Here is a 25,877-nt window from a genome sequence, read left to right on the forward strand (position 1 = left end):
CTATTTAGACTAAAAAACAAAAAAACAACAAGCCAAAAAAAAAAAGACACGTTATTTTCCAAAAAGCAAAATACAATGATTTGTTCTCCTTTTTATTTTTGTTTTATGTAATTAAACACATGAAAGGTGCTGCAGCAGTTTCACATACAGTACCGTTTAAAAGTCCCCTGCACTGAAAGACGTCAACATTCAGCTTCTCAATGAAATGGTTGTTTGTTTGTTTTTGTTGCAGTTTTTTCAAGATGTCGCCTTTTTTTTTTTTTTTTTAATTCTGAAAGGCAAAAAAAATAACTGAAGGTTTTAGTACATTTTTATTTTTTATTTTTTGGAAGAAAAGCAGCTTCTCGGCGCCGTATCGGGAGAAAAGAAAAATAATAAATAAATAAAGTTTATTGTTTTTTATGTCAATCACTGAAGAAAATGAGTTGAGGGGATGAAGACGTAATGAGACAGCAGCAGATAATCTCTCTGCTCGTTCCCCTGAAGCATCGACCTGTTCTAGAGATGTGCTGGTATATTATAGTATATTATTGTATATTATATTATATTATATTATATTATAGTAATATACTATATACACCGTAGTTCAACTGTTTCCATAACCGTCACCACCATGTTTTTAATTTCTCGTCGTTTTTAGTGAGACTATGAACACTGAGCAGTCCTGATTTTGCCATTTCTGCTTTTTTAACAGGTTAATTTAAAACACTGAGTAGAAAAAAAGTTTTTGGACTCCAGGAAATCAAAATAAATCAATTTAAATCAGGAAGAATTTGTGTATTTACAAAATAAATGAGTTTAAACTGCAGCACACAGACCAGAGATGATCATCATGTGAAGTAATTTAACTATATTTTAATGATTATTGTAATAATACTGTTAACTGTGATGTTTTTACAGACCATAAACATAACATGAACATTTGACACCAGCACATAACCTTAAAACTTCAGTTCCCTCCTCGGTGTAACGACTCAAACTGCTGTCTCAATAAACACCACTTTAATAAAAAAATACTTTATATTTGGTCGTGGTGTAAATCAACGGGCCCCTGCATTCATTTACACATTCCCTCTTTAAATATCTGAAGGTTTATTGTGTGATTTGTTACCTGAAATGAAACCAAGACATTTTTTAAAAATCTCTTCTTTGTGGAAATGTTGCAGCGACTCAGGGGGAATAAATAAATAAAAGAAATAAGTGCTCTGTTACAAGATTTTCTTCAGATTTTAAAAGGATAAAACAGGTGATACTAGTCAACAAATCCCAAGAGTGGGACAATTGGAAATGTTATTAGGTCTCAATGAGCTCACTTTAGGGCTCAAAGCGTCAAATAAACTTTCTACTCAACACAAAAAGCTAAAAAAAAATATATATAAACAAATATATAATTTCATTTAGGTGAAATAATTCTCCTTTAATCAACTCGACACTGTAGTGTTTAGCTCCTGATACTCAAACAGGAGTAAATAGTGCTTTTTTTAGGGACTATTTTCTGCCACACAAACTTCACATTACAGCAGCAGCAACTGATTCATCTAGACTGTTATTTTCTTGATTTATCAGTTCATATTTTTGTTCATAAAATGTCAAAAATATTGAAAAAAAGCCTTAAATTGGCATCTTCAATTGTTTTTTTGAGTTTACTATCACGTACGATAATAAAAGTGTCAAATTCTCACATTAGAGAAGCAGCAAATATTTGGCAGAAGTAGTTGCTGATTAATTTTCCTGCTGATCAACTAATCGATGAATCGACTAATTGTTGCAGCTTTAACTTAGAATACAGTGAATGTTTTTATGTTAATGAAGGAAAGAGTCACTCGGTGTAACATTGAGGCTCATTTATGTGTTTTTAAAGCTTTTCTTTGGGACAAAAATCATAAAAAGTCGTCAGAAGTCTGCAGCACAGAAGAGAAGAGGAAGACTATCAGACTTGTCGGTAGGATCAATTCATTGGTTTGGGATTTGTTGACAATAATAAAACACAGAATAATCAGAATTATCCTTTAAAGTATTTATAAAGAGTCAGGGTTCACATATCATCATCATCATCATTATTATTATTATTATTATTATTATTAACCGTTTCACAAGAAATGATCACAGTCTGAAAAAGTCTAAAAGGTAAAAAACAAAAAAAAACAACCTTTCCTCCAAAACTGTTAAATATTTTATACTTTCAGGTTTTTCATTTTTACAACAAAAAGTTTCAACATTTTTTCCCACAAAGCACAAAAATCTTAAGTTAAAAATAGTCTAAAACCTCCATTTATTTCCCTCCATAATGAAAATAAGGAGTTTATTTTCAGGCTGAAGAGGTTCTCTGGTCCGTCTCATCTACTGCTGGTGTAAAAAAAACAACAACAAAAAAACACTAGATTTTTTTTTTTCTCCCAACAAACTTCAGCAGTAAAACTCCCGAGTTATTGATTATTGATGAAGGCATAATTAAAACCGTTGAATGTCTGCGATTTAAAACAAAAACGGACACGCGGTGGATCTGATATGACACATTCTGCTCATGTTGATACTGCAGAGACTGAAAGTGATGAAATGATGAAATCTTGCTACAGATTAGATTAGAAACACACTCATACACACCTCCTCTCATTCACTCGCTCTCTCTCTTTCTCTCTCTCTCTCTCTCACACACACACACACACACACACACACATTCTTTCATCCAAAAGTCCATTAAAAAGATTATTTGTACTTGTCAAGATTGTCATAGTGAGCTAAAATAGATCATAAATCACAAAGGTTTGTTGATATAACTGTAAACTAAAAATAAACTCACATTTAATAAAAAAAAAAAAAAAGAACACCATGGTGGGGTGCTACGACTTCTACAATCCAAAACTTATAAAGAAAAATTAGGATCTTGTGCAAGTTTTTGTCTCTTTTTTCCCCTATTTTGGCACCACAGCCGAGCTGGTCGAAGCACACACACACAAACACACACACACGTGTCACCAGTAAGCCCGTCTTACTGGTGCGACCACAGCCTGTTGTTCCCCCACAAACCAGCGTGTGGCGTCATTTTAATACTGCGAGCGGCGGCGGAGAGAAAAACTGTGTGAGCGTGTGGGGGGGTTTTTGTTCGAATGTGTCTCATTGAGCTGCTCTGGTCGGAGGGTGTATGATACAACATGACACACACACACACACACACACACACACACACACACACACACACACACACACACACACACACACACATCATTTATGTACAAGCACACAAATTAACAGATTGTAACATTCAAAAATCACCCAACCTGCCAAAAAAAAGAATAAAAGAAAAGATTCCTACATTAGTTTTCAGTTTTAAAAGTTCCTATATCTTTTTAAAGGGGTCATACTGTGCTTATGTGTTATTTATATACTGTTAGATGTTAGATATCTATGTTAAACATAGTCAAAACTTGAGGTTAACGTATATCATTTAAAAAAGCTCCCTGAAAGACAAACGACAGGGCTTCATCCTGCTCTGAACGCTTTTTTTCCTCTACGTTGACGACAATCTGACGGTCGCCTGTTCTGTAGCCTTAAAGTCGCTACGGTTGTTAAATGTGTCGTTTACGTTCTCCACGCTCGTATTTCGGATCGGATTCGGGCTCGAAAATGTTACAAACATACTTGAGAAGTTGACATTAGGAGTAAAGAACAAGATAAAGTTGTGAAATCCCGCTGCTATCTTTCATTTCATGGTTTCTTAGCGCGGAAGTGAACCAATCAGAGCAGAGGAGAGCGGGCTCTTAAAGAGACAGGAGCTATAAAACAGCCTTTTTCAGACAGAGGCTGAACTGAGTGGCTGCATAAAGAGCCAAGTATAAGATAAATAAGGAGTTTTTTGAAGTGTAAATCATGCAAAAATATTCCAGTAGAGCCCCAGAATATAAATACAGACCTGGAAATGTGCATCATGACGACGACAACGACGAAGATGATGACGATGGATGACCCCTTTAAACAATTTTAACTCTACATTTTTGACTAAACTTTAAAAATACTACTGCTGCCGACATCAACACGTCTTCTTCCTCCTGTGTGATAGTGACCTTCCAGATTTTTCTTCCTCTAATTAAAAATAGTTTTAAAACCTGGAAGTTTTTTTGTTGACGTCACACTTTTAAAACTAAACATGTGAACACGCCACAGATGAGAGATACACGACACCAACGCTAATACGAACATCCCTTTAAATGTATGTCCAGCCCTTGAGGAGTGAAGCAATATCAGTGTGTGTGTGTGTGTTTGCAGTGTGTGAAGGGAGAAAAAACATACAGTATCTTTAAAAGTAGATGCTGTAATAAAATGTACTCAGTGTGTGTGTGTGTGTGTGTGTGTGTGTGTTTGTGTGTGTGTGTGTGTGTGTGTGTGTGAGAACCTTTCACGGCAGCTCAAGACCCTGAGAGCAGAGTCCTCATTTCAGGTTTACTCAGATTATTCTCTTACACCGGGAGGACTTGAGTTTACCAAAGGCACGTCAAATACCAAAAAGAAAAAAAAAGAAAAAACGGAGGTCTGAAAGCGGTGAAAACGCTGCGTGACGAGCTCCACAGCAGCGCCGGTCTCAGTTTGTTTGTGTTTTTTTAAAAGATAGAAGTAGAAGAAGTTGTTTTTTTTGTCTCTATGGCTTCAAGGGTTTGTGTTGAAGGGTATAAAGTTATTATTCCTCTCTCTACAAAGTCGTGTGTGTGTTTCTGTGAAGCGGGTGATGCGGGTGTGTGCGCGTCAAATTCTCGAGTCTCGTCGTTTTGAATTTTTCTACACGGAGTCCTCGTCCATCCTGGCGACGTCGTCGAGTGTGACGACGGCCGGCGCTCCGTTATCCTCGCCGTCCTCGATTGATTTTGCGGGCGAGTTAGGCGCCAGCATGGCCGCCTGCTCCTCCTTGGGCTCCGCCCGCTCTCGTCTCTCCTCCTCTTTTTTCTCCCGCGCCAGCAGTCTGTAGTTGATGCCCATTCCCACGAAGAGGAAGACGCTGGCGATAATGAGGATGATGCCGCAGGTGATGTACGTGTAGTCGTAGCTTCCGTAGTAGGTGAAGAAACTACCTGCAGGAGGACGAAAGAGAGAGAGACGGGGGTCAGATTTCAGTTTATCGAAACCAGAGATTACAAAACGCTTCATTAACACAAATAAATGAATTAAAGTTACAAAAGACTTTTGATAAAAATAAGTGTTTTAACCCTTTACATACTGTTCATAAATGTTTGATTGTTTATCTATGGAGAAAAGACGTTCACAATCACTATTTTATGGTCCAGGAGAATATTGTATAGAATATGAAGAGTACAACATGTTTAATGCTGATTTTTGAATTTTTTTTTAAATAAACACAGCTCAAATTTGGACATTTGCATATAAAAATGTGTATCAGCTGCACAAGAATAAAAATATGAAGCATTTTTTGTATATTTGGGGTCACATAAGAAAAAGTCCACTTAAAAGAAATGTGTATAAGGTGGTGTGGGTTTAAAAATTGGTCAAATTTAACCCTGAACAGTATATAAGGGTTAAAAGAAGTGACGTTTCACAGCTGAAAGAGAGAAAACCACAACTAACTAACTAAAGAGTAAAAAAAATCTGTTATCTGTGTTTTTATCTGTAAAGCACCGTCAGTTGCAGCACTCCCAATGTAGTTGTAGAGGTGACTGTACAATGACTATAAAGGTATCTTATCTTATCTTATCTTTAACAAGCAACCACATGAAGCAAACGAGTCTGAGGAGAATCTCTGTGTTTGTGCGTCATCTTAAATGTTAAAAGGATATTACACGTAACTTCCCAATTGAGTTTATTTCTAATGAACATGAACGCAGTTTTCTTTGCCTTTAGAGGAGCTGAAGTGATAAATGATGGGTGTTGATAATCCTACCACCTCTCCCTTTTTTCCTGCAGTGCATGCTGGGTGTCTTACCTGTCAGCGGGGGGCCCAGCAGCACCGGCGCACACTCCACTATAGTGACCAGACCCACGGCCGAGGAGAACCTCTGCGTCCCCACCAGGTCCATGAGAGTCTCGAACAGCACGGCGCTCAGCCAGCCGAACGCGAAACCGAAGAAGATGGCGTAGATCACAAACCCGGTGTAGTCCTGTGACAACGGCGCCAGCACGTGACACACGCCGTTGTAGAGGACGGCCGCGGCGAAGAAGTACTGCACTCTGGGTCGGACCCACTTGGTGTTGGCCAGAAGACCCATGGAGGGACGGGCAAACATGTCGACGAATGCCAACACCGACAGCAGGAAGGCGGCTTTCTCCTTGCTAATATCTTTACTCTTGGCGTAATTAGAGAGGAATACGAGCGGCGAGAAGAGGCCGAAGAACATGACGATGTTGCCCATGAGGTAGAGCAGGAAGCCGCGGTGTTTGAACAGCGTCAGGTCGATGAACGAGTTGATGGTCTGCAGGACTGTCTTCTTAGGCTCCGCTGCTTTATCCTCTGCGGGTGTTGGCGGCAGAGGTTTGGGTCCGATGGGTCTCATGAGGGAGCCGGCCACGCAGCAGTTGAACAGGAGTCCTCCCAGAATGAGGAAGCTGCCCCTCCATCCAAACTCATCGTACAGCCACGAGTTAAAGGGAGCCAAAGTCGACAGGAAGACCGGGCTGCCGGCCATAGCGATGCCGTTGGCGATGGGCCGGCGATTGTAGAAGTATTTACCGATCATAGTGAGGGCGGGATTCAAGTTGAACGCCAGTCCAAAACCTGGACACAGAAGAGGGAAGAGAGAGAGAGAGAAAATAAAATGATGTTATTAAAAAATATATATGTTAAATACGCCACCCTGACTCTACTTCATAAGATATGTTCAACACTCACCTCCCACTACTCCTATGAAGAAGTAAAGCTGCTGTACAGTGTTGCAAAATGAGGCACAGATCAGCCCCGTCCCCGCCAGACAGCCACCGAGCATCATGATTGGTCTGCTGCCATATTTGTTAACGAGGATGCTGCTGATTGGACCTGGAGAGAGCGGGACGAAAAAGGAGACATAGAGAGTTAAATAAAAAAATAGTCCTTAATGTAACATGTACGTCACATTATCGTACTCGTAGAGCTGAAACCAGTCGGCGAATATTCGAGTAATCGATAGACAGAAACTGTGTCGGTAACTATGTTCACAAATCAATTCGTTATTCGAGTCATTAAGTTTAAAAAGTCAAATATTTGATTCTTAAATGTGAGAATTTGAAGCTTTTCTTTTGATAAATATTGTGAAGTGAACATGGGGCTGCAGCTATTGATTTATTATAAGTAACAATTCATCTGTCAATTATGTTCTTGATTAATCATTTGGTCTATAAAATGTCTGGATAAGACAAAACAAGACAAGACAAGACAAGACAAGATGAACACACACAGATGAAGACTAATCGTCACCACTCTACAATGAACACTTTTGAGATTTGGTTTTGTTCCTGTCGGCACATTTTTATACATTTATAGATTAAATCAATAATCAATTAATTGTAAAATATCAAACACTCCCTATTAGGTCCAGCTTCTTAGATTTGGAGGATTTGTTGCTTCTCTGTATTTTATGTTGATAAGTAAATTGAATATTTTCAGGTTGGACAAAATAAAGAGGACTTTAAATGATTTGTTGTCAAATAACTGTCCCTCTATCTCTAAATGCTGTACAAAATTCATCAGCTCCCCATTTTAACTGTTCGCCAACAGGTGGTGCTGTGGTGCTATAAAAAAAGAGGGACAATGCCTGATTGTGTAATGGATGCTACATGAAGGAAGAAGGGAAGAAAAGGAGAGAGAGAGAGAGAGAGGGGAGGGGAGGGGAGGTGAGAATGAAAGGGCGAGAAGGACAGAGTCAGGCGGTGCAAAGTACATTACGTCACAGTGATAGTAACGTACACCGAGAGATAAAATGTAAGGAGGAGGAAGAAGAGAAGGAGGAGAGAGCAGCAATTATTCCACGTGTCTCCGTTTGCTTGCCAGACTCCTCATGAATGGAGCCTTCACACGGATCCGGGCTGACGCTGCCTCCGCGGGACATGAATACAAAGTAAAGGCCTGCTGAATCTATAGCTCTGTGTGCAGCTTACTGTGCATGAAAAGGCCTGAAAGTCAATGACGGAGGCAGAAAGCGGGACAGTGATCTGACCTTTCCTCAGGCCTCACTGCTCAATAACTTGTTCGACAGACGCGGGAGGCTCTAAAACGTACACAATAATAACACTTTTATAAAAAATATGGTTGATCTCTGGAGGGTTTTCTAAGCCCCGAGCCCTTCACCCTTTACATAAACTAGCTCTAGTGCTGACTTTGACCTTGAGTTTTTGGCAGCGGACCACAAAAGGTCCGGGGGGGGGGGGGGGCGCTCTGGATGCACACAAGCATTCACTCGATAAATGCCTCTCTGGCACTTCAGCCCGGTCCCAAATCCATACTGCACACTCATCCTACGTCAGGGTCTGAGTGAGTCACAGTGCTCACAGCGGACAGGAGACACTAAAAAAGAAACCTCAGCAGTTTTTACACATTTTAAAAAAGGACTCTGGGAGGACTGATGCATGTGTGATCAATAATTTAAAGGGGGTATAACACGCTTTTTGGGATTTTCGGTTATTTTTATGCTGTTATGATGTCGGATGTCTGTGTTGAACATACTCAAAGCTCTAAAACTTGAGTTTAATGTATGTAAAAATCCTCAAAAAAGGCTTAGTTTGCATATTAAACTCTACTTTCCTCCTCGTAATGATGTCAGATTTTTTTTGCACATGCCCACAAACGAAAGTCTGCTTTGTCCACTTGCATATTTTGGATCGGATTCTGGCTCAAACAGGTACGTATTCTAGAAATTTACTATAGACCGAGTGACAACAAGTGAAATGATGCTATGTGCTGGCCAATCAGAACAGAGTAGACTCACTGGGAAGGAGAGGCCTTTAAAGAGACAGCAGCCTGTAGGCAACGTGTTTTAATGAGGATTTATGGGTCTGCTGCGTCAATTTTAACACTTTTTTTGTACATCATGAGTTAGAAAATGTTGTAGAAGAGCAGAGTTAAATAGTTTGAGTGCTGTTCATATTTAGTTTACTCAGCTAGTATGCCTCGTGCATTATTGTACACTGGATAAAATTAAAAGGCAAAAATGGTGAAACAGCTCCAGAACACCATTAAGGAAATAACCTGAATTTATAAAAAATAAAAAAAAACTAGGGCCCGACCAATACTGGATTTTTGAGGCCGATGCCGATGCCGATATTAAGGAGTTTAAAAAATCTGATATTGACATATCAGCCGATAATCATATATACAGAATATGTACATAAAAAGCACATTTTTTTTCTCAACTGCAAAAAAAACCCATTAAACTGTAGTAGAGAGTATCTACTGTATACATTTATTATGTTGTACAGAATGGGACACAGCTCTTGATTCAGTGTTTCTGTCACTGAGAGTCTGATATAAACCCGCCTTGGTGAGTAAAGAGGAGATTCGAGAGGTTGAAGTGTCTCATGAATACACCAGAGGAGCATAAAATGAAACGCAGACTAAAACGCCTCCTTTTTTTGAACGGCACTGAAGCTTTAGCAGTAAAACACAAGCGAACCTGTATGAGGACAGGAATGAATCTGCGTCCGCTCGACGCTCACGCACACATAAACAAATCAGCAGTGACAGTCTTTGTTGCTGTCTGGCAAAACACAAAGAGGGCAGTGAGTAGTGTTCTAGGGAGATATTATATAAACGATTTGTTCTCCCTCTCTCCCTCCCTCCATCGTGTGCTCCACTGTGAAAGAAAGAAAGAACAACGCAGAAGGGAAGGAAAGAAAAGACCTGGTCCTCAGCTTTACACTGACGAAGCAAACACACACACACACACACACACACACACACACACACACACACACACACACACACACACACACACAAGTAAGCGTGTCGAGAGTGATCTCAGCTGTGAGCTTTTTCTTTTGTCTAAATTTAGCAGTGACATTTCTGCATCCAATATTTCAAGATCAATGATTTCTACCGTCCCCCCCCCCCAAAAAAAAAAAAAAAAAACCCACTTCATCTACAGAGAAAACGTTCAGAAAATGTTCAGTTTTCGTGAGGATATGAAGTGTGAGAGAGGAGAGCAGCTGGTGATGAGTCACGTCTATCCCAAAAAAAAAAAAAGGAGGCAGAAGGGGAATGATATGAGCGGAGCTGAAACAGCTGATTGGATTTGTGCCAACAGTCATTGAGAGATGAATTACTTTTTTTTCTCTCTCCCTCTACCCATCATATTATCTCACAGCACAGTGCAGCACAACGCCCCCACCTTTAATCAGACTGAGGCTTTTTAAGATTGACATTTTAGTTTGGAGGAGAAGATTGATGCCGTGGTCTCATGTTAGCTTAGCTTAGCATAAAGACTGGAAACAGGAGGGAACAGCTAGCCTTAATTAATCTGAAATTATGTTTTTGTTAGATTAGAGCTAACAGAAAAAACATATAAGGCTACCTCACCCTAACCCTTATTACATCCAAAAATGGACCAAAAACAAAAGAAAAGAGCCAAATAAACATACTGAAAGTGAAACTCCAAAAATGTGACTATAAATGGATTTTATCTCTATTATTTATATATATATATATATATATATTTATGTGTCTTATCTCTATTGGGTGGATAAATATGCTCTCTTCTTTAAGGGGAAGTAAACAGAACTTGTGATGTTGCCATGGAAACAGTTAGTTATGTCGTGGGTTTCAACTCTTTTTATTTTATTTTAGCCTATATTTCTATATTTAAGTTAAATTAGCTATTAGCAGTTTTTCATATAAATGTACAAACATATGATAAATTAAGAATTTATCTGCCACCATATCAGAGTGATTCAACTTTGAGCTGCAATTAACGATTATTTTATTATCTGTTAATCTGAATTAATCTACATATATCTATAAAATATTGAAAAATGCCTGTTATAATTTGTCAAAGGTGACTCTTCAGATGTCTTTTTTTTTATCTCAACAGTCCAAAACACAAAGATATTCAGTGTGCTGTCATGTATGACGAAGAAAAGCAAAGAAAACAATGTCATCGTCACATCTGAGAAGTTAAAAACAGGGATTTTTTAGTGTTAAATCACTTATCTAGGTTCTCATTTCTAGAGAAGAGCGTTAATGACTGTGGTTTTGAGGTTTTGTCGACTTTCCTGCCAACTTGTCTTCTTCTCTTTTTCTCCTTTTATGTCTAAATTGGGTCTAATTTGTTTGTTACCGTCGACTACATTAGCAGCTGGCATTGATGCAATTGCTTTATCCGGTTGCTGTTTATTACACGCCCTGAAGAAGATAGAAACAGACTCTCACTTCACATACTTTCCATCTTCAGATGTCTCGATTTATCACAAAGGGTCCAAAACACAAAGACATTCAGTTTACTGTCATGTATGAAAAAGAAAAGCACATTTGAGAAGAGTTTTTTTCAGCATTTTTGCTTAATATCGATCAACTGTGAGAGTAGTTGCAGATTAATTTTGTGTCAAATCACTCATCTATGTTTGTGTGGTTTTGTACAACCTCCCTGTCAACTTGTCCTCTTGTCCTTTGCTCCTTTTATGTCTCAAGCAGATCTTATTTGTTTATCTGTTTGTTTGTTAGTTATTAGCAGCTGACATTATCTTGTTTCTCTATATTACATGCTGTGAAACCAATAAAACAGACAGGAAGACTCACTTCACATCCTTTCTGCTTACTTTAACTCTTCCACCGACATCCTGTGTAGTTCCTAGCAGCTTACACCATGACTCAGCATCAAGTGACATCACCACACGTCAATGAATCATTCATGTTTGCCTTTTTTCTTTTTTTATATCTACTTCTGTATGAGCTAGTGTGTGTGTGTACGTGCGCTGCCTCATGTAGCGTTACCTTGGAAGTCCCAGCGTGCTCTGACGGGACGGCCCCGCCCCCTCCTGTTGTTTATTTATGTTAATTACCAACCTCACTGTAAGAGCAATGAGAGCTTTCAGAGTAAAAAAGCTAACAGGGGTTATTTAAGACTGTAACATGCAAAAGATGGACAGACGACAGCCTCAAACATGAATATATTTTTTTTAAATCAGGCTGAAATAGCGAGTTTTAGTGTCCTATTTAAAAAGTGAGTGTATGGTTGAGAGAGGAAGAGAAATAGAGGGCGTGTGTGCGTGTGACACTGAGGCTGTCGACCGCAGCAGCAGCAGAGTATTGAGTTAGCAGTGTAGCTCTGAGCGTGTGCACTGTTTAGTTAATGTCAGTGAGTAAATGGTACAAACTTTTAAAACTGACGCCAAGTTCCTGAGTCTCTTTCTGCACCCCCCCCCCCCCCCTCCCTCCCTCTCTCACTCCCACACAGCAGTAAGGGGAAACACTGCTTGTGGTAATTTATGCCCCAGTTTGGGAAATAAGTCCGACTAATTTACTCAGACTACAGTAAAAAAAAAAAAAAAAAAAAAAAAAAAAGAAGAAGAAAAAGGGAGGTTTATTGACATCACCAACTGGCAAAACCACACAGACTGAATTGTGAAACTAGAGGAAGAAGAAAAAAAAAACGAATACTACTCCAACATCTGCCTCCCCTTACGCAATTTCACTCCTCCTGTTCCCTTCTCCCTTCTGTTCTTACTTCAGCAGCTGCCTCTCTCTCTCTCTCTCCTTAATGCCCCAACACACACACTCACTGCAGGCTGGCACGTATGCCTGTCACAGGCTGAATGAGTAAGTGGAAAGGAACAAATACCATTTTTAGAAAAAGGAGATGATGGTGTCAAGGCACGTAGACGTAGCGTAGGATGTGCTGCTTCAATAGATCGGAGGTAGAAAAAAAAGAAAGAGTCGGAAGAGAGAAGTTGGCTTTGTGTCTTAAGAGAAGAAAAGAAAGCAACCTGATCTGAATCCTGACCTGAAACTGGAGTCATTCTTCCTTTTAATCCTGTTGCAACATGCAAATGATGTTACTGTTGTTGTAGCAGTGTTAATGAAATGCTTCACTGAGGAGAAGAACAGCCTGTTTTAGAGGGATTATAAATATATGTAAGACGCAGCTCATCATTTAGCTCCAGAAATCCTCTCTCTCTCTCTCTCTAAAGACCCTCCTGCAGTCTTAAATTGTGTAATGTTTTCATTCATATTTTGTGCACAGAAGCAGATGAAATATCTAAAAAACTACTGGATGGATTGTCATGAAACTTTGTACAAATATTCATGTCTCCCAGAAGATGAATCCTAAAGATTTTGGTCCTTTTCACACCTGGAAATGATCAGCGGTGGAGAGCCATGGTTTGATCCTTTGACCTTTTTAAAGTAAAACCAATGAGGGGGTGAGGTAGAAAAACTGGACTTATGCTCTGCAGGTCACGATGAACAAAGATCAAATTTCCTATAAAGATCTGAAGGCAGCTTTTACGATGCGTCTTCACTTGTGATCGGGTCTCACTTCTCCACTCTATACGCACACAAACATGTACTATTATTTCTGTACTTCCACTTATGCAGAGGGCTTCAGCTGAGTGTACGGCCCTTAAATGAGGCCCTGGACACATTCTCTGGTTTCAGTTTCTTAAATGTGAAAGTCTTCTGGTTTCTTTTCATCCTCTATGATGGATAACTGACAGCTAAGGTTGACTCTTGCACTACAAAGCCTTATTGGGAAAACCCACCCTGCTACTTTTGCTCATTAATTATGTTCAAACACAACACCTATAATGTCAAGTTTGTGTAAAAGGTTGTACTTGCGTGTTGGCAATCGTGCACATGCTTCTCTTAATGTGTTATATATGTTTGACTTATTTATCGTCTATTGTGTGAATTGTGTATTGTATCAGCATTTCACCATTCATTATATAGAGTGTGGTTGTCTAATTTGTAGTTTAGTTATTTGAAGAAACTCAACGTGAACTACGCAGAAAAAGATATTTACTGAAAAATGTCAAAATCTAACAATATTTTATATGTTCTTCAGTAATGAACTAGTTGAACTTGGATACTCACTTCTGCTTTTTTTGTTACAGAGTTGAAATCTGGGAATTAGTCTTAGTGGGTGTGACCTTTTTGCTATGTCATCACCATTCAAACTTATACAACCAGGAGTTAAATGACAAAAGCACAAAATTGTTTAAAGCACAATTGTTTTTTATAGATATAACCTTTTAATTTTGCTCTTAGAGTGTACCAAAATGATGCACTGGAAACACTGGTTATATGTGTGAATTTCTTGTACGCAGGTCTGTCTAGAAAAAGAGATTAATATCTCAATGAGACTGTTTAAATAAACAATGTAATATCAATTAAATAAATAATGGTTTGTTTTTTTTTGTTTTTTTTTACTATATTCTGATATTTTATAGACAAAGAACTAATTGATGAATTCAGAAAATAACCAGTAATGAAAATAATTGTTAGTTGCACATTATACCAGCTTAACAACAGGATGTTGAAGCACTGCTGTAACTAAGTGCAGCTTCACAGAGAAGCTTGCATGGCTGCAGATGTGAGGAAAAAAAACCTAGTAAAAAAAACCCCAAGTAAACCAGTAAAATATTATAAAGCCACACTTTGTGGTGTTGTTTTAGCCTCCTGCTATCGTGCACTATAAACCTCCAGATATAAATCGTTGTTCTCCAGCAGCTTTAAGACGGATTACAGCAGAACAAAAACGTGCCTGTTTTTTTTTTTTACATCTTGCTTGCAAACACCTCTTACTGTAAGTATCAGTTTCTCATATTGTCTACTAATCTCCCTTCAGCGGTGAGCACTATTTAAACTGTGACTGAATGGAGGAGATGGAGGGCTGATAAAGTGCAAGAGGGGGGGAGAAAAAAGAGAAAAGGCTTGTTTGTGTTTGTGTTTTGCTTCAGTGAAGAATGACATAAAAAAGTCTCAAGAAATAAAACAATCAGGCTCGAAATCTGACAAAAAGAAACAGACTGACTAAGAGATACGTCGAGTCACATAGCCGTAAATATCAACACACACACACACACACACACCCTGCCTCCATCCAGCCGTCCCTTTTCCACATACTGACAGACTTTCCAGATCACCCCCCACCCCCTCCTCCCTTCCCCTCCCCTCCTCGTCAAGGAAACACTACACCGGCCTCCACCTGACTTGACCAACAATGGCAGAAAAGGGCAGAGTGGCATCGCTCGGTCTGCAGGAGTTTAAAGCTCCGTTATTTTAGGATCATAATAGATGATGATGGTGTTGCAACTTTTTCTTCCGCTATGTATTGTAAGCTGCAGAATGAAACCACAAAAAAACGCTGCAATCTGCAAACGCCTCGGTTCTGTTTTGGTGTCAACGTGACTGCAAAAAAAAAGGTTTGATGGATGTTCAGTCTGCAAATGGTAGTTATTACGAGTCTTTTGAATGTGTCTTATGATGTCAAGCTGCAGTGTTTGGGGGTTAAGACTTTCCTCAGATACTCTATTGAAGATTTCAAGATTAGGGGCATACAAAGTCTTCACTGTTCCCTCTGTTCTCATGCAACTTGAGCAGTATTGTTGAAGAAGAAAAGTTCAAGTGTCCAAAATTTGACAAACAACTACTTTGATAAACGACCGTTTGTTCAAGTCAAGCAAAAATGCCAAATAGAGTTTCAGCTGAGTGTGTGGTTCAGCTGCTTTTCTTTCCCTTATTTGACAGTACACTGGATATCTTTTAGGTTTTGTGTTTGAATGACAACTTTTAAAAAACTGGATTGTGACACTTTTCATCATTTTCTGACATTTTACAGACCAAACAAATGATCCACCAATCAAAAAAATACTTTGTGGGCTAAATCGATGTGTGTAACATAATATAAATTAGAATAAAATACTGTGAAGTGCATCCATATAAAAAACTTTCCCATCTCTGTGATATGTCAATTGCCTAAACAGCAGCAGAGTGCGGTATATACAACCTCCGATGATATCTTAATCGTTGTATTAAGGATGTCCAAGCTGCCGTTATCAAGTACGTTTCTCACTTTGCAGAAAACAATGAAAAACAGCCTCAAGCTTCCACTACCGCTCGTCTAAAACAACTGAACAAGTCTTTAACCACGCTGCGAGTTTCGCAAGTTAGATAGCTGGATAAACATGAATGACTGAACTAAGTTAAAATGAGTGAACGTAAGGTAACGTGTTTAACTCTACACTGCTGTCTGTCTCTCCTCTGCTGCGCTGCTGTGAAAGAGAAGAGGAGAGAAGCAGCGGAACACAGGAGAGACTGTCATTTATTTATGTTATTTACCAAATTTATGTGCACTTATTTAATTTCAGCTCAGTGTTGGGAGTCTCTGCTTTATTTTTGCTGTGACATTTATAGTCACGCTACTCTCCTGTGTGCGCTACAGGAGAGACACTGAACCAAGTGAAATACTCCTTATGTTAGTGTAAGTGCATCACAAGGAGAGTAATGTGATTAAATCCACACAAAGGATGGACAGACAACTATATATCCATTGTATTAAGTTGTACTATATTGGGATACGTGTCATTATTGGGATATGAATGACTTATATTGGGCCTAACTTTACTAAAACAGTCACTCATATTCTCAAAGTCAATACCCTCCAAAAAAATAGAGGAACATATTCAGCATCAGTCAAAAGCTTGAGCAAGTGTGTCCGAATGTTTTTATGGTACTACAGTAATAAATACACAGTAGGACACTCACCTCCTCCGTACATGACAGCCAGCATGATGGAAGAGATGAAGGACACCTGACTCGGCGTGGCGTCGAAAATGACCTCGATATCTTTGAAGAAGACGGTGATGGACTTGGGGAAGGCGTAGGAGAAGCCGATGGAGATGAAGGCGCCCATCACCACCGCCCAGCCCCAGCCACCCTCAGGAGGGGTGTACCCCACAGGCCCGCCGATTGCTGCAGGCATGTCTGCTCACGAAGGAGGAGGAGGAGGAGGAGGAGGAGGATGAAGGAGCCGAATGATCTGGAGGACAGGTGGGCCCTCAGAGGATTTGAGGGGATTAAAAACAGGACCTGTGGAGATAAAAAGAAGCAATAATACATCAGTCTTAGCTTTTTTATCTAATTTGCTGTCAGCTGGAAACTTTAATAATGTAGAAAAAGATTGATAGTAAAGAGAGCAGGACTGGAGCGTGGGGCGGTGGGAGAAGATGGACACGAGGAAACAAAAGAGACAGATTTATGTTTTTAATCTAAGTGCCAACTGCTGTCACATTGATAAAAAGCGTCTGTGGCGAGCCGCATGTCAACCCGCCAGCGGTGGACAAGTCTGTGTGACATGTTTACCCCCCAGACCAGAGCACAAACATTAGACCAGGTGTGAAACGAAGGCTTTCAACCATCTCTCATCTGGACTGAAGTGCAACCAGAGAGTGGAAATAACGAATTACAAGCGCTCACGTGACTGTAATTGAGTAGCTGTTTCGTTAACTTGAGTATTTTTCAAAGTCAGTGATTTTACTTTTACTTAAGTATGGTTTAAATAAAGTAAAGTAGTAAGTTACATTTGTACATTCATGTGTTGAGTGAGTAAATTATTAGACCAATCATTATAAAACAGCCACCAGCACCACAAATTGTTTTTTACCCCGCTAGTTAACAACAATTAACATTACGTGATAAGTGCAAGCAGCTAAACACAGTATACTTTTTTTTAAACTATTTAATGTGTTAGTTTTATATTTCTTTCATCTATTTATGCTTTATAATTGTTTTTTATTGTGTTTTTGTGTATGATGTGTGTGTGTTTTATTTTGCTTAAATTGTGTAAACTTTAACTACAGAAATAAAGTTTATTATTAATTATTATACAAATGTGTTTTATTAGGCTACTGGAGGCTAGCCAGCAAACTAGAGCAGCTAATTTGGGTTTCCATGATGTGGAGCCACGCTTACAATTCACCAGAGCCGAGCCTCCGACACTGCAAATAAACTACATTATTATCATATAACCTGTTATCACTAAAGGAGGCAAAGCAATGTTTCTTTTCTCTTCTCTTGTGTTGTTTTGAATGTTTTTTTTGGCTTTGATTTGATTGTTTAGAGTTTAAAAAAGGAGGGGTAGGACTAGAAAGTTCCACACTTCCTCCTTCACCCTTTTTCGAACAATGAATGATTATTATTTTGTTGTTTATCTAAAGTTTGTTGTAATTTCTTGTCTGTTATGTTTTATTTTTAGATATTTTAACATGTTTGAATAAATAAATAAACTTAAAAAAAACATAAATAGAAGAGAAATAGCTAAAACATTTAAACACACTGGTTCTTTGTACGGCGTAAATTTTAGTTTTTTAGTTAGATATTTTTTACTTTTACTTGAGTACAATTTCAATCAACAGTACTTCTACTTGAGAGGGATATTTCAGTGCTCTTTACTCCTGCTAACTGTGCCATGTAACATTACACTAGTGTGGACTGACTTTGTCCTTTCTTTATAATGATGGAAGAATTAAACCAACCTGATCGGGCTCATCTAAAAAGCCTTTCTCTGATTACACACTTAGATAAAGCTTCCTTGAAATTTTAGAACAGGAGAGAATTTGTGGAGTCACTCACAACACAAAAAATAAATGGCAGTGTGCAAAGTGCATGTAAAAATAACACCAGCAGCCCCGGGGACTTCTTCTACTTCTTAACTCGGCATGTGTGCGTGTGTCTGAGCCCGAGGAGTTTGAAATTACGCACAAGTCGAGAGCTCGGCTTCATCTCACAGCTTTCGTCTGTCTCTCAAAAGGCAGCGGGCACGGCCAAAAATCATTAAACGCCAAGCCAACTGGAGCCATTTGATTCAATACTACAGTGACATATATTTAACTCTGGGCTTCCTCTGTGAATGCATCCATTTTTAAAATGTCCTCTTTTTCCCTTTAGGCGGGCTATTTATGGTGCACTCTGACATCAACTCTGCTACTGTTTGGGTCATTCACCTTAAATGGACTCAACATAAACACAGAGACTTCACACTACAAAATCTGTGTAGTAGCATTGTTTTTAAAGCTAATTTTAGTGAAATTAAGAGGGAAAAAATGAGCTAAAGACCTGATTTTAGGGATGGGAAATCGTCCCTATTTTCAGATCATCCGATCGTAGTCACTGGCGATCGCTGATAGGCGATCCGATCGGCTGAGGGGGCGGGCGCAGTTACGTCAGCTTAAAAAAAAAAGAAACTCGACTGGCGCTAACATGGCCGAAAGCAATTTGGTGCCAAAAAAGAACGCGAAATCGGCTATTTGGGCACATTTTAAGTTTTACCCGGATGTCAACGGTGAGCCTAAAGACCTAACGCAACCTATTTGCACAATATGCAAAAAATGTGTGCCTGTGAAGGATAAGCAGACAACTAATTTATTTGGGCACATACGAGTTCATCACCCCTCCGAGGCCGCAAAACTGCCCCCAACCAGCGCTGCTACATCAAGTGCTGCAACCCGATTAAGCACAAATGCGTCTCGGCAGCCCTCAATATCGGCAGCTTTTGCAAAATCAATAAAATACAATCAAGGCAGCGAAAGATGGGCCCAGTGTACAACGGCTGTTGCAAGATATCTGGCGAAGGAGTCCGTCCCATTTCAGACGGTTGAGAGAGAAAGTTTCAAGAATATGCTAGCTACACTGGATGCGCAATATGAGCCGCCTGGCAGGAAATATTTCTCGGAGACCGCAATACCGAAACTATATAATCAGCTGAGAGGGGAAATTACCAGCGAATTAAAAGAGGCCAACTTCGTTGCTCTGACAACCGACATGTGGTCGAGCATAAACATGTCTCCCTATATGTCCATAACCGCTCACTATGTTTCCAAAGATTGGACATTAAAATCCAAATGTCTTGAGACAGCTTTTGCACCGGAGAGTCATACCGCAGCGGTGCTCGCTGAAGCACTCCAGGATGGGTTGCAAGCATGGGGAGTAGGAGAGGAGAAAGTGGCCTGCATCACAAGCGACAACGGAGCCAACATCGTTGCAGCTGTTCGTGATCTGAAGTGGCCATGGATCAGCTGTTTCGGGCATAATTTGAACTTGGCCGTCAACAATGCCTTAAATAAAGAGAAAGCCAAAACGGAGCGGGCTTTTGGCGTGTGTCGCCAAATAAACGGAGCCTTTTCGCACAGCTGGCAAAGGCGGCAACAACTCAGGAAAGAACAAGAGCAACAGGGGATAAAGAAACCGCTTTCTTTGATAACTGTAAGTATAACATAGCCTAAAAAATACAAATACAAACAAAAGTAGCCAAATTGTGGCTTTTACACTGCTACAAACATAGCCGTTTTTTTTAAACCAAGCGATAGCAAACTGTTTCCATCTGGTGTTTTTCTGTTTAAAATTATACACCATTGCTCGCCAGCGTGGAGTATTGTCATTCAAAAAATAAAAATAGGCTAATGTAAATGAATAACCAATGATAAAACATATAGGCTATTTTGATCATTATGTCTACGTCTACATACAAAAACAAATAGCTAAAAAACTTTTACACAGGGGACAGGGCATTTAGAAAGTATCAATACGCCTATTTGCTCTTACGTAGCCAATTACCATATTTCCCCATTATGTTTTCCCTTGTAAAACAGGATTGCGCAACGCGCTGGGGCAGCAAGTATGCAATGACAGAGAGGATCCTGGCCCTGCTGCCTTACATCAGAAGGGTTTTTGCCGACGACAGGAGCCGGCGCACACTACCAACCATAAGCTGGCAAGATGTAAGCGTGCTGGAGGCTGTCAAAGAGGGACTGAAGTCTGTATCTGAATTTACAGACATTATGTCGAGTGAGCGTGACGTCACCATTTCATCGTTGCTGCCTCTGCTGCACTTGATGAAAGATACCCTCAAGGAGAAAGACACTGATGTCAAACTGACGGCAGATATAAAACGAACAATCCTGGAACAGCTCGACAACAGATACGACAACGACAAGACCATCCAGTTAATGCGCACAGCTAGCCTCCTTGACCCGCGGTACAAGGCCCGTCACATGAGTGCTGCCGACCTGGACTATATCAGATGCCAGCTGGAGGATGAAATGGTGCTGTTCTGGAAGAGGGACACCCCCAGGCCACCTGTGAGAGTCACAGATGAGGAGGATGCAGGAACCACCGAGCCAACCAAAAAGAAAAAAACACTGGGCAGTCTTCTTGGCACAGTCAAGCCTGCTGTCGTTGCAACGCCGGAGCAGCGAGCGCACGCTGAAATGGCAAATTACCTCCAAGAAGAGGTAGCTGATGGAGAAACCAATGCCCTTGAATGGTGGAGGAGGAACGAAAGCCGCTTTCCCTTCATGGCAAAAATGGCACAGAAATATTTGTGCATTCCCGCGACTAGCACGCCTTCGGAGCGCATTTTCAGTAAAGCGGGGAATGTTGTAACCCGGTACCGCAGTCTGCTAAAGCCAGACAAAGTCAACATGCTTGTCTTCTTGTCAAATAATTTGTAAGCAAAATACATTTTTTATTTTCACTTGTTTTCGTACAGTAGGCTGCAGTGTTTTATTGCTTAATGTTTTGTTTTAAGCTTTAAGTTTGTTCGAAATAATGTCTAATGATAGACAAACCTAAATAGGCCTATTATTTTGGAGTGATTTAATGTTGGTAGCATTTATATTTTTGTAAGACAATCTACCCTTGTGCTGAGCTTTTTTGTTTGCACATTATTTCGTTTATTACAGCCTATTATTTACTTAGAAATATAGACTAAAAGTAGGTTTCGCGCCACAGCCTGTTGGTGAATAATTTCCAGGCTGTAGGCTCTTTATTTTTTTGAAGTGAACTATGTTGACAGCTGTTAGCAGTCGCTTATTTATTTACTTATTTATTAAGTCTATGTAAGACAAAAGTGTCTGTGACTCAAAATTGTATTTTGTTTTGGTTATTTGTGTGAGGAGCATTTCATTTACGCAGGCTGATCTCTCGATTTAAATGTGCCGTGTAAAAGTAAAAGTTACTTGTTGTTCAAATGTACGCGTGAATTATTATATTTTGTGATTAAAAAGAAAGATAATATAGCACACCACTTGTGGCGCACAGAGAAAAGTGTTTGGTAAGCAAGCAAGAATATGAAGAACAGAGGAGACGTGAAAAAGAGAGATGGCGTCCGTGGCGCGGACCTCCGGAAAAAGTGAGAAGGAAAAAAAAGACGCAACAGGGTTGTAATTAAGGGTTTAATATTCAGTCCTCAGTTGCACCGATCAAAGGGCTCTGTATGCAGACGTGTTGCTCCACCAGAAACATTTTCAAGTACACAGTAGGGCGCAGGTTGTAGAGATTATTTCTTTAACATCGAATAGCAGTAAATTATTAAAAGATCGCCATTTGAAAAAAAAAATCACGATCCTCCCTTCGATCGCCGATAGACGATCCGATCGAAAATCACTCCATCCCTACCTGATTTAGCACCTTTAAGACTCAGTTTTCAGATTATTTATTGTCTGTAAACAACAATATATATATATAAAAAAGAAAGAAGTACAAACTGAAAAACAAATTGTCCCAAGATACTAAGTGAGGGTTCAGCTATTCTTGTAGTAACTAATAAACAGCCAGGCGTCACGCTGCCCTACATGGCATTTAGTCTGGATTCATGCTGTAAACAACCATGCTGCACCAATCATTACACTGCAGTAACGCAGTAACTGGTTAACACGTTTCACAGAGAGAGAGAGAGAGAGAGAGAGAGAGAGAGAGAGAGAGAGAGAGAGAGAGAGAGAGAGAGAGAGAGAGACCTCGGACCACTGACCGCCAACGTGTGCAAACTGGACGGCTTCTTTCACATTTGTCGTGCTGAATATTTAAACGCACGCAAATCGAGATTTTTAACATGACGGTTTGATCATTCAGCGTTCATCGTTAACGCTGACCGTGCAGTTATTTCCTGCCTACAGGTAGTTCGTTCCAGTTCACTACGAAACCCGACACGCAAACTTTGAACTGCAGCTTTAAGTGATATATTTGCTATTAACTATGAATTAAAATTACTGTTTACGGGTCACTGATAGGTCTGCAACTAACATCTATCTTCATAGTCGATTCGTCTGCGTTAGACTGCATATATCGATATCGTGATATGCGACTAAATATCGTCTTAGATATTGGATCTTATAATATCGTGATTTGGTACATGTGTTGTCTTTTCCTGGTTTTAAAGGCTGAATTACAGTAAAGTGATTTAATTTTCTGAATTTAACAGATTTTTCTAGCTGTTCTATTATTCTACCCTTTTCCCACTCTGTCATTATATCTTATGTGTAAAAAAATGTAAAGCACCAATAGTCATCCCTACAATACTGTAACAATATCCACATCGAAGTATAAGGGTCAAAAATATTCTGATATTTGTCCATATCGCCTGGCTCTAGCCTGCAGATTGTCTTCTGGATTAATTGATGAATCATTTTGTCTTTAAAATATCAGAAAATGGAGTTAAATGCCTGTTTAAGTTCTTAGAGCTCAAGATAACGTCTTCAAATGTCTTGTTTTGTCATCGAAAATCCAAATGTATCCTGTTTACTGTCATGTATAACACAGAAAAGCTTCACAGTCACATCTCAGAAGCAGCAACCGCTGAATATTGGGCATTATTACTTTAAAAATATTACTAAAACAATTATTAATTAATTTGCATTTTATGTTTATTTGCTCTCTTTGTGCAAAGCAAATTCCCCGAGGGGCAATAAAAGTTTAATTCATTCAGCTACCAAAATAGTTGCAGTGATTACCAGCTTCTGCAGCTTTTAGCTCATCGCCCTCTTTAAAAAAAAGTACTCTATTGATTCAGCATTTCACTCCTCCTACAAAGTCTGACTCACAATACAGAGCTTTTAAAGAAGAAAAAAAGATGCAGCTGAACCAGATAGTGTATTTATTCCATACTTTCTTATTCTTGTCAAGCCACATATGCAGAATAAACGCTCCCCAACACCTGTAAAAAGACTTTTTTTTGGTTTTTTGGGTGTGTAAAATCTATTCAGTCCCCCTTTTTGTCTCATGGGCTACGCAGTCGGGGTCAATTACAACACATTAAAACAGATTTGTGCAATGAACACATGCCAAAGTTCCTGGAAAGGGAGAGTGTCATATTCAGGCCAACAGCAGCTCAGTTTTATCTGCATACAAATGAGAAGCTCTTCGTCTTCACGCACATTAAGCCGCAGGCGCACAAAGAGAGCAATATCTGAAAAATCCCACGAGAAAATACTGCAGATTGAGTCATGATAAATGTGCAAAAGTTTGTTTCTTCATTTCCCTCAAATCTGGCCCTAAAGGTTTGATGCAACATGGGGAAAAAAGACGTGAATCATCTAAATTAGTGGTTTCAACCCAGTAAAAAACACCAGATATACAAATACTCTTTTTACAGCAGCCATTCCCTTTAATGTGTACTAAATGAGTTTATTATACAAGGTTTCTGATTGGTCTTTATAGCTTTTATCCTAATTTTCTCCATTTAAAAAACACCCGAAGTCAGTCTTCATTCTTTTCGTTTAAGATTCAATCACAGAAATGGCTCCTATGTCAGTTCAATGTGCCGCCCAGTAATCTGAGTCAGAAAGTTTCACACTTTCATTTCAGCCAATAAACGCAGACGTCGTAGATCCTCAGCACTCAGCGACACACACACGCACACACACACACAGACACACACACACATACACTCGTCAAAGTCGGATGACATCAGAAACCAGACAGTCAGCACACCCAGAACTGTGTGTGAGCATAGAGGCAGTTCCACTTCCTCCATATTAGTTTCCTCTGATGGTGTTGGTTAGCAAACGTTCACATCAACACCCAAACAGCTGGTTGAGTGCGCAGCCCAGCCCAGAACGAAAACAGTGGTACAGTAAAAGCACAAAAGTCTTCTCTATGGTTTGTCTATTCTTGCTCTTTTTTTAATACATTGAAATCATAAAATTGGTTCTATTTGTTTTCTTTTAACCCTTTACATACTGTTCATTTTTACATTTGAGAGCTGTATAAACAAAATATACACATTTCTTTTCAATGTGAACCAGAATATTTAAAAAAAGAAATAAAATGAATCTTTTTTTGTGAAGCTTATGCACATTTTTTACCCATTTATTTAAAAAAAAGTTTATTTGTTCACTTTTAACCCAAATTTGACCCATCATTTGACAGCTGTAAAAACACGATATACACATTTCTTTTAGCCAGACTTTTCCTAATGTGACCCAGAGTTTACAAAAAAGGAAATAAAATGCTTTTTTTTTTTTTGCAGTTTGTGCAGCTGATACACTCTGCTCGCTCTCTGACAGCTTCATTAAGGATTAATCAAACATTTATTAATGACTGATGGGGAATTTATGAATGTGAACTGGTGTAGAGACTAATTATAACTTGAGACTGATTATTCAAATGATTTTTGTATTTTGCAACCTTGGACTTTTTGGAAAGTGCTCTATATATAAAGTTTACTATTATAATTATATGCAGTCACTTCTTTTATTGTAACCTGATCTGATGGTGAGTTCAGACTCTTCAAATCACAGCAGAGGTTCAGAAATCAACGCTGATTATGGGTGTGTGTGTGTGTGTGTGTGTGTGAGGCGTGTATGTGTGTGTGATGTATGTGTGTATGTGTTTATTCAGCAGAAAAATGGAAACTGTCCAACATCTGTAAGACAAAAGGGATTCAACACTTCAAAAACAATCCACACTAAAACCAGTCCAGAAACCAGTTTAGTCAGAGCAGAGCAAATACATTTTTATGTCTGATGAGAAATCTTAATCACTTCCTCTTTAAAGCTCCTTTAACTAAATGTCACAGGAGCTCAAACACTTCGGCGTACTGGACCTTTAATTTATTAGGACCTGTGAAGTTCATGTGTGTGTAGCGAAAGGTCGTCCGAGGGCCACAGAGTAAGACTAGCAAAGGCTCGCCGGGCCTCTCATGTTG

General features: G+C 39.3%; 1 protein-coding gene across 1 annotated transcript in view; it reads right to left on the reverse strand.

Annotated features, from left to right (window-relative positions):
* Positions 1-3,057: 3,057 nt before the first annotated feature.
* The window catches only part of LOC133988346 (monocarboxylate transporter 1-like), a 33,357-nt gene continuing 10,537 nt past the window's right edge, over positions 3,058-25,877 (reverse strand). The window contains exons 2-5 of the mRNA XM_062427974.1: positions 16,664-16,987; positions 6,830-6,973; positions 5,927-6,715; positions 3,058-5,060 (exon numbers count right to left, since the gene is read on the reverse strand). Coding sequence (XP_062283958.1) covers positions 4,771-5,060; positions 5,927-6,715; positions 6,830-6,973; positions 16,664-16,880 — 1,440 coding nt within the window. The 5' untranslated portion in view covers positions 16,881-16,987 and the 3' untranslated portion in view covers positions 3,058-4,770. The remainder of the gene's footprint in view (positions 5,061-5,926; positions 6,716-6,829; positions 6,974-16,663; positions 16,988-25,877) is intronic.

Source organism: Scomber scombrus, chromosome 10, assembly GCF_963691925.1.
Source record: "Scomber scombrus chromosome 10, fScoSco1.1, whole genome shotgun sequence".
NCBI lineage: Eukaryota > Metazoa > Chordata > Actinopteri > Scombriformes > Scombridae > Scomber > Scomber scombrus.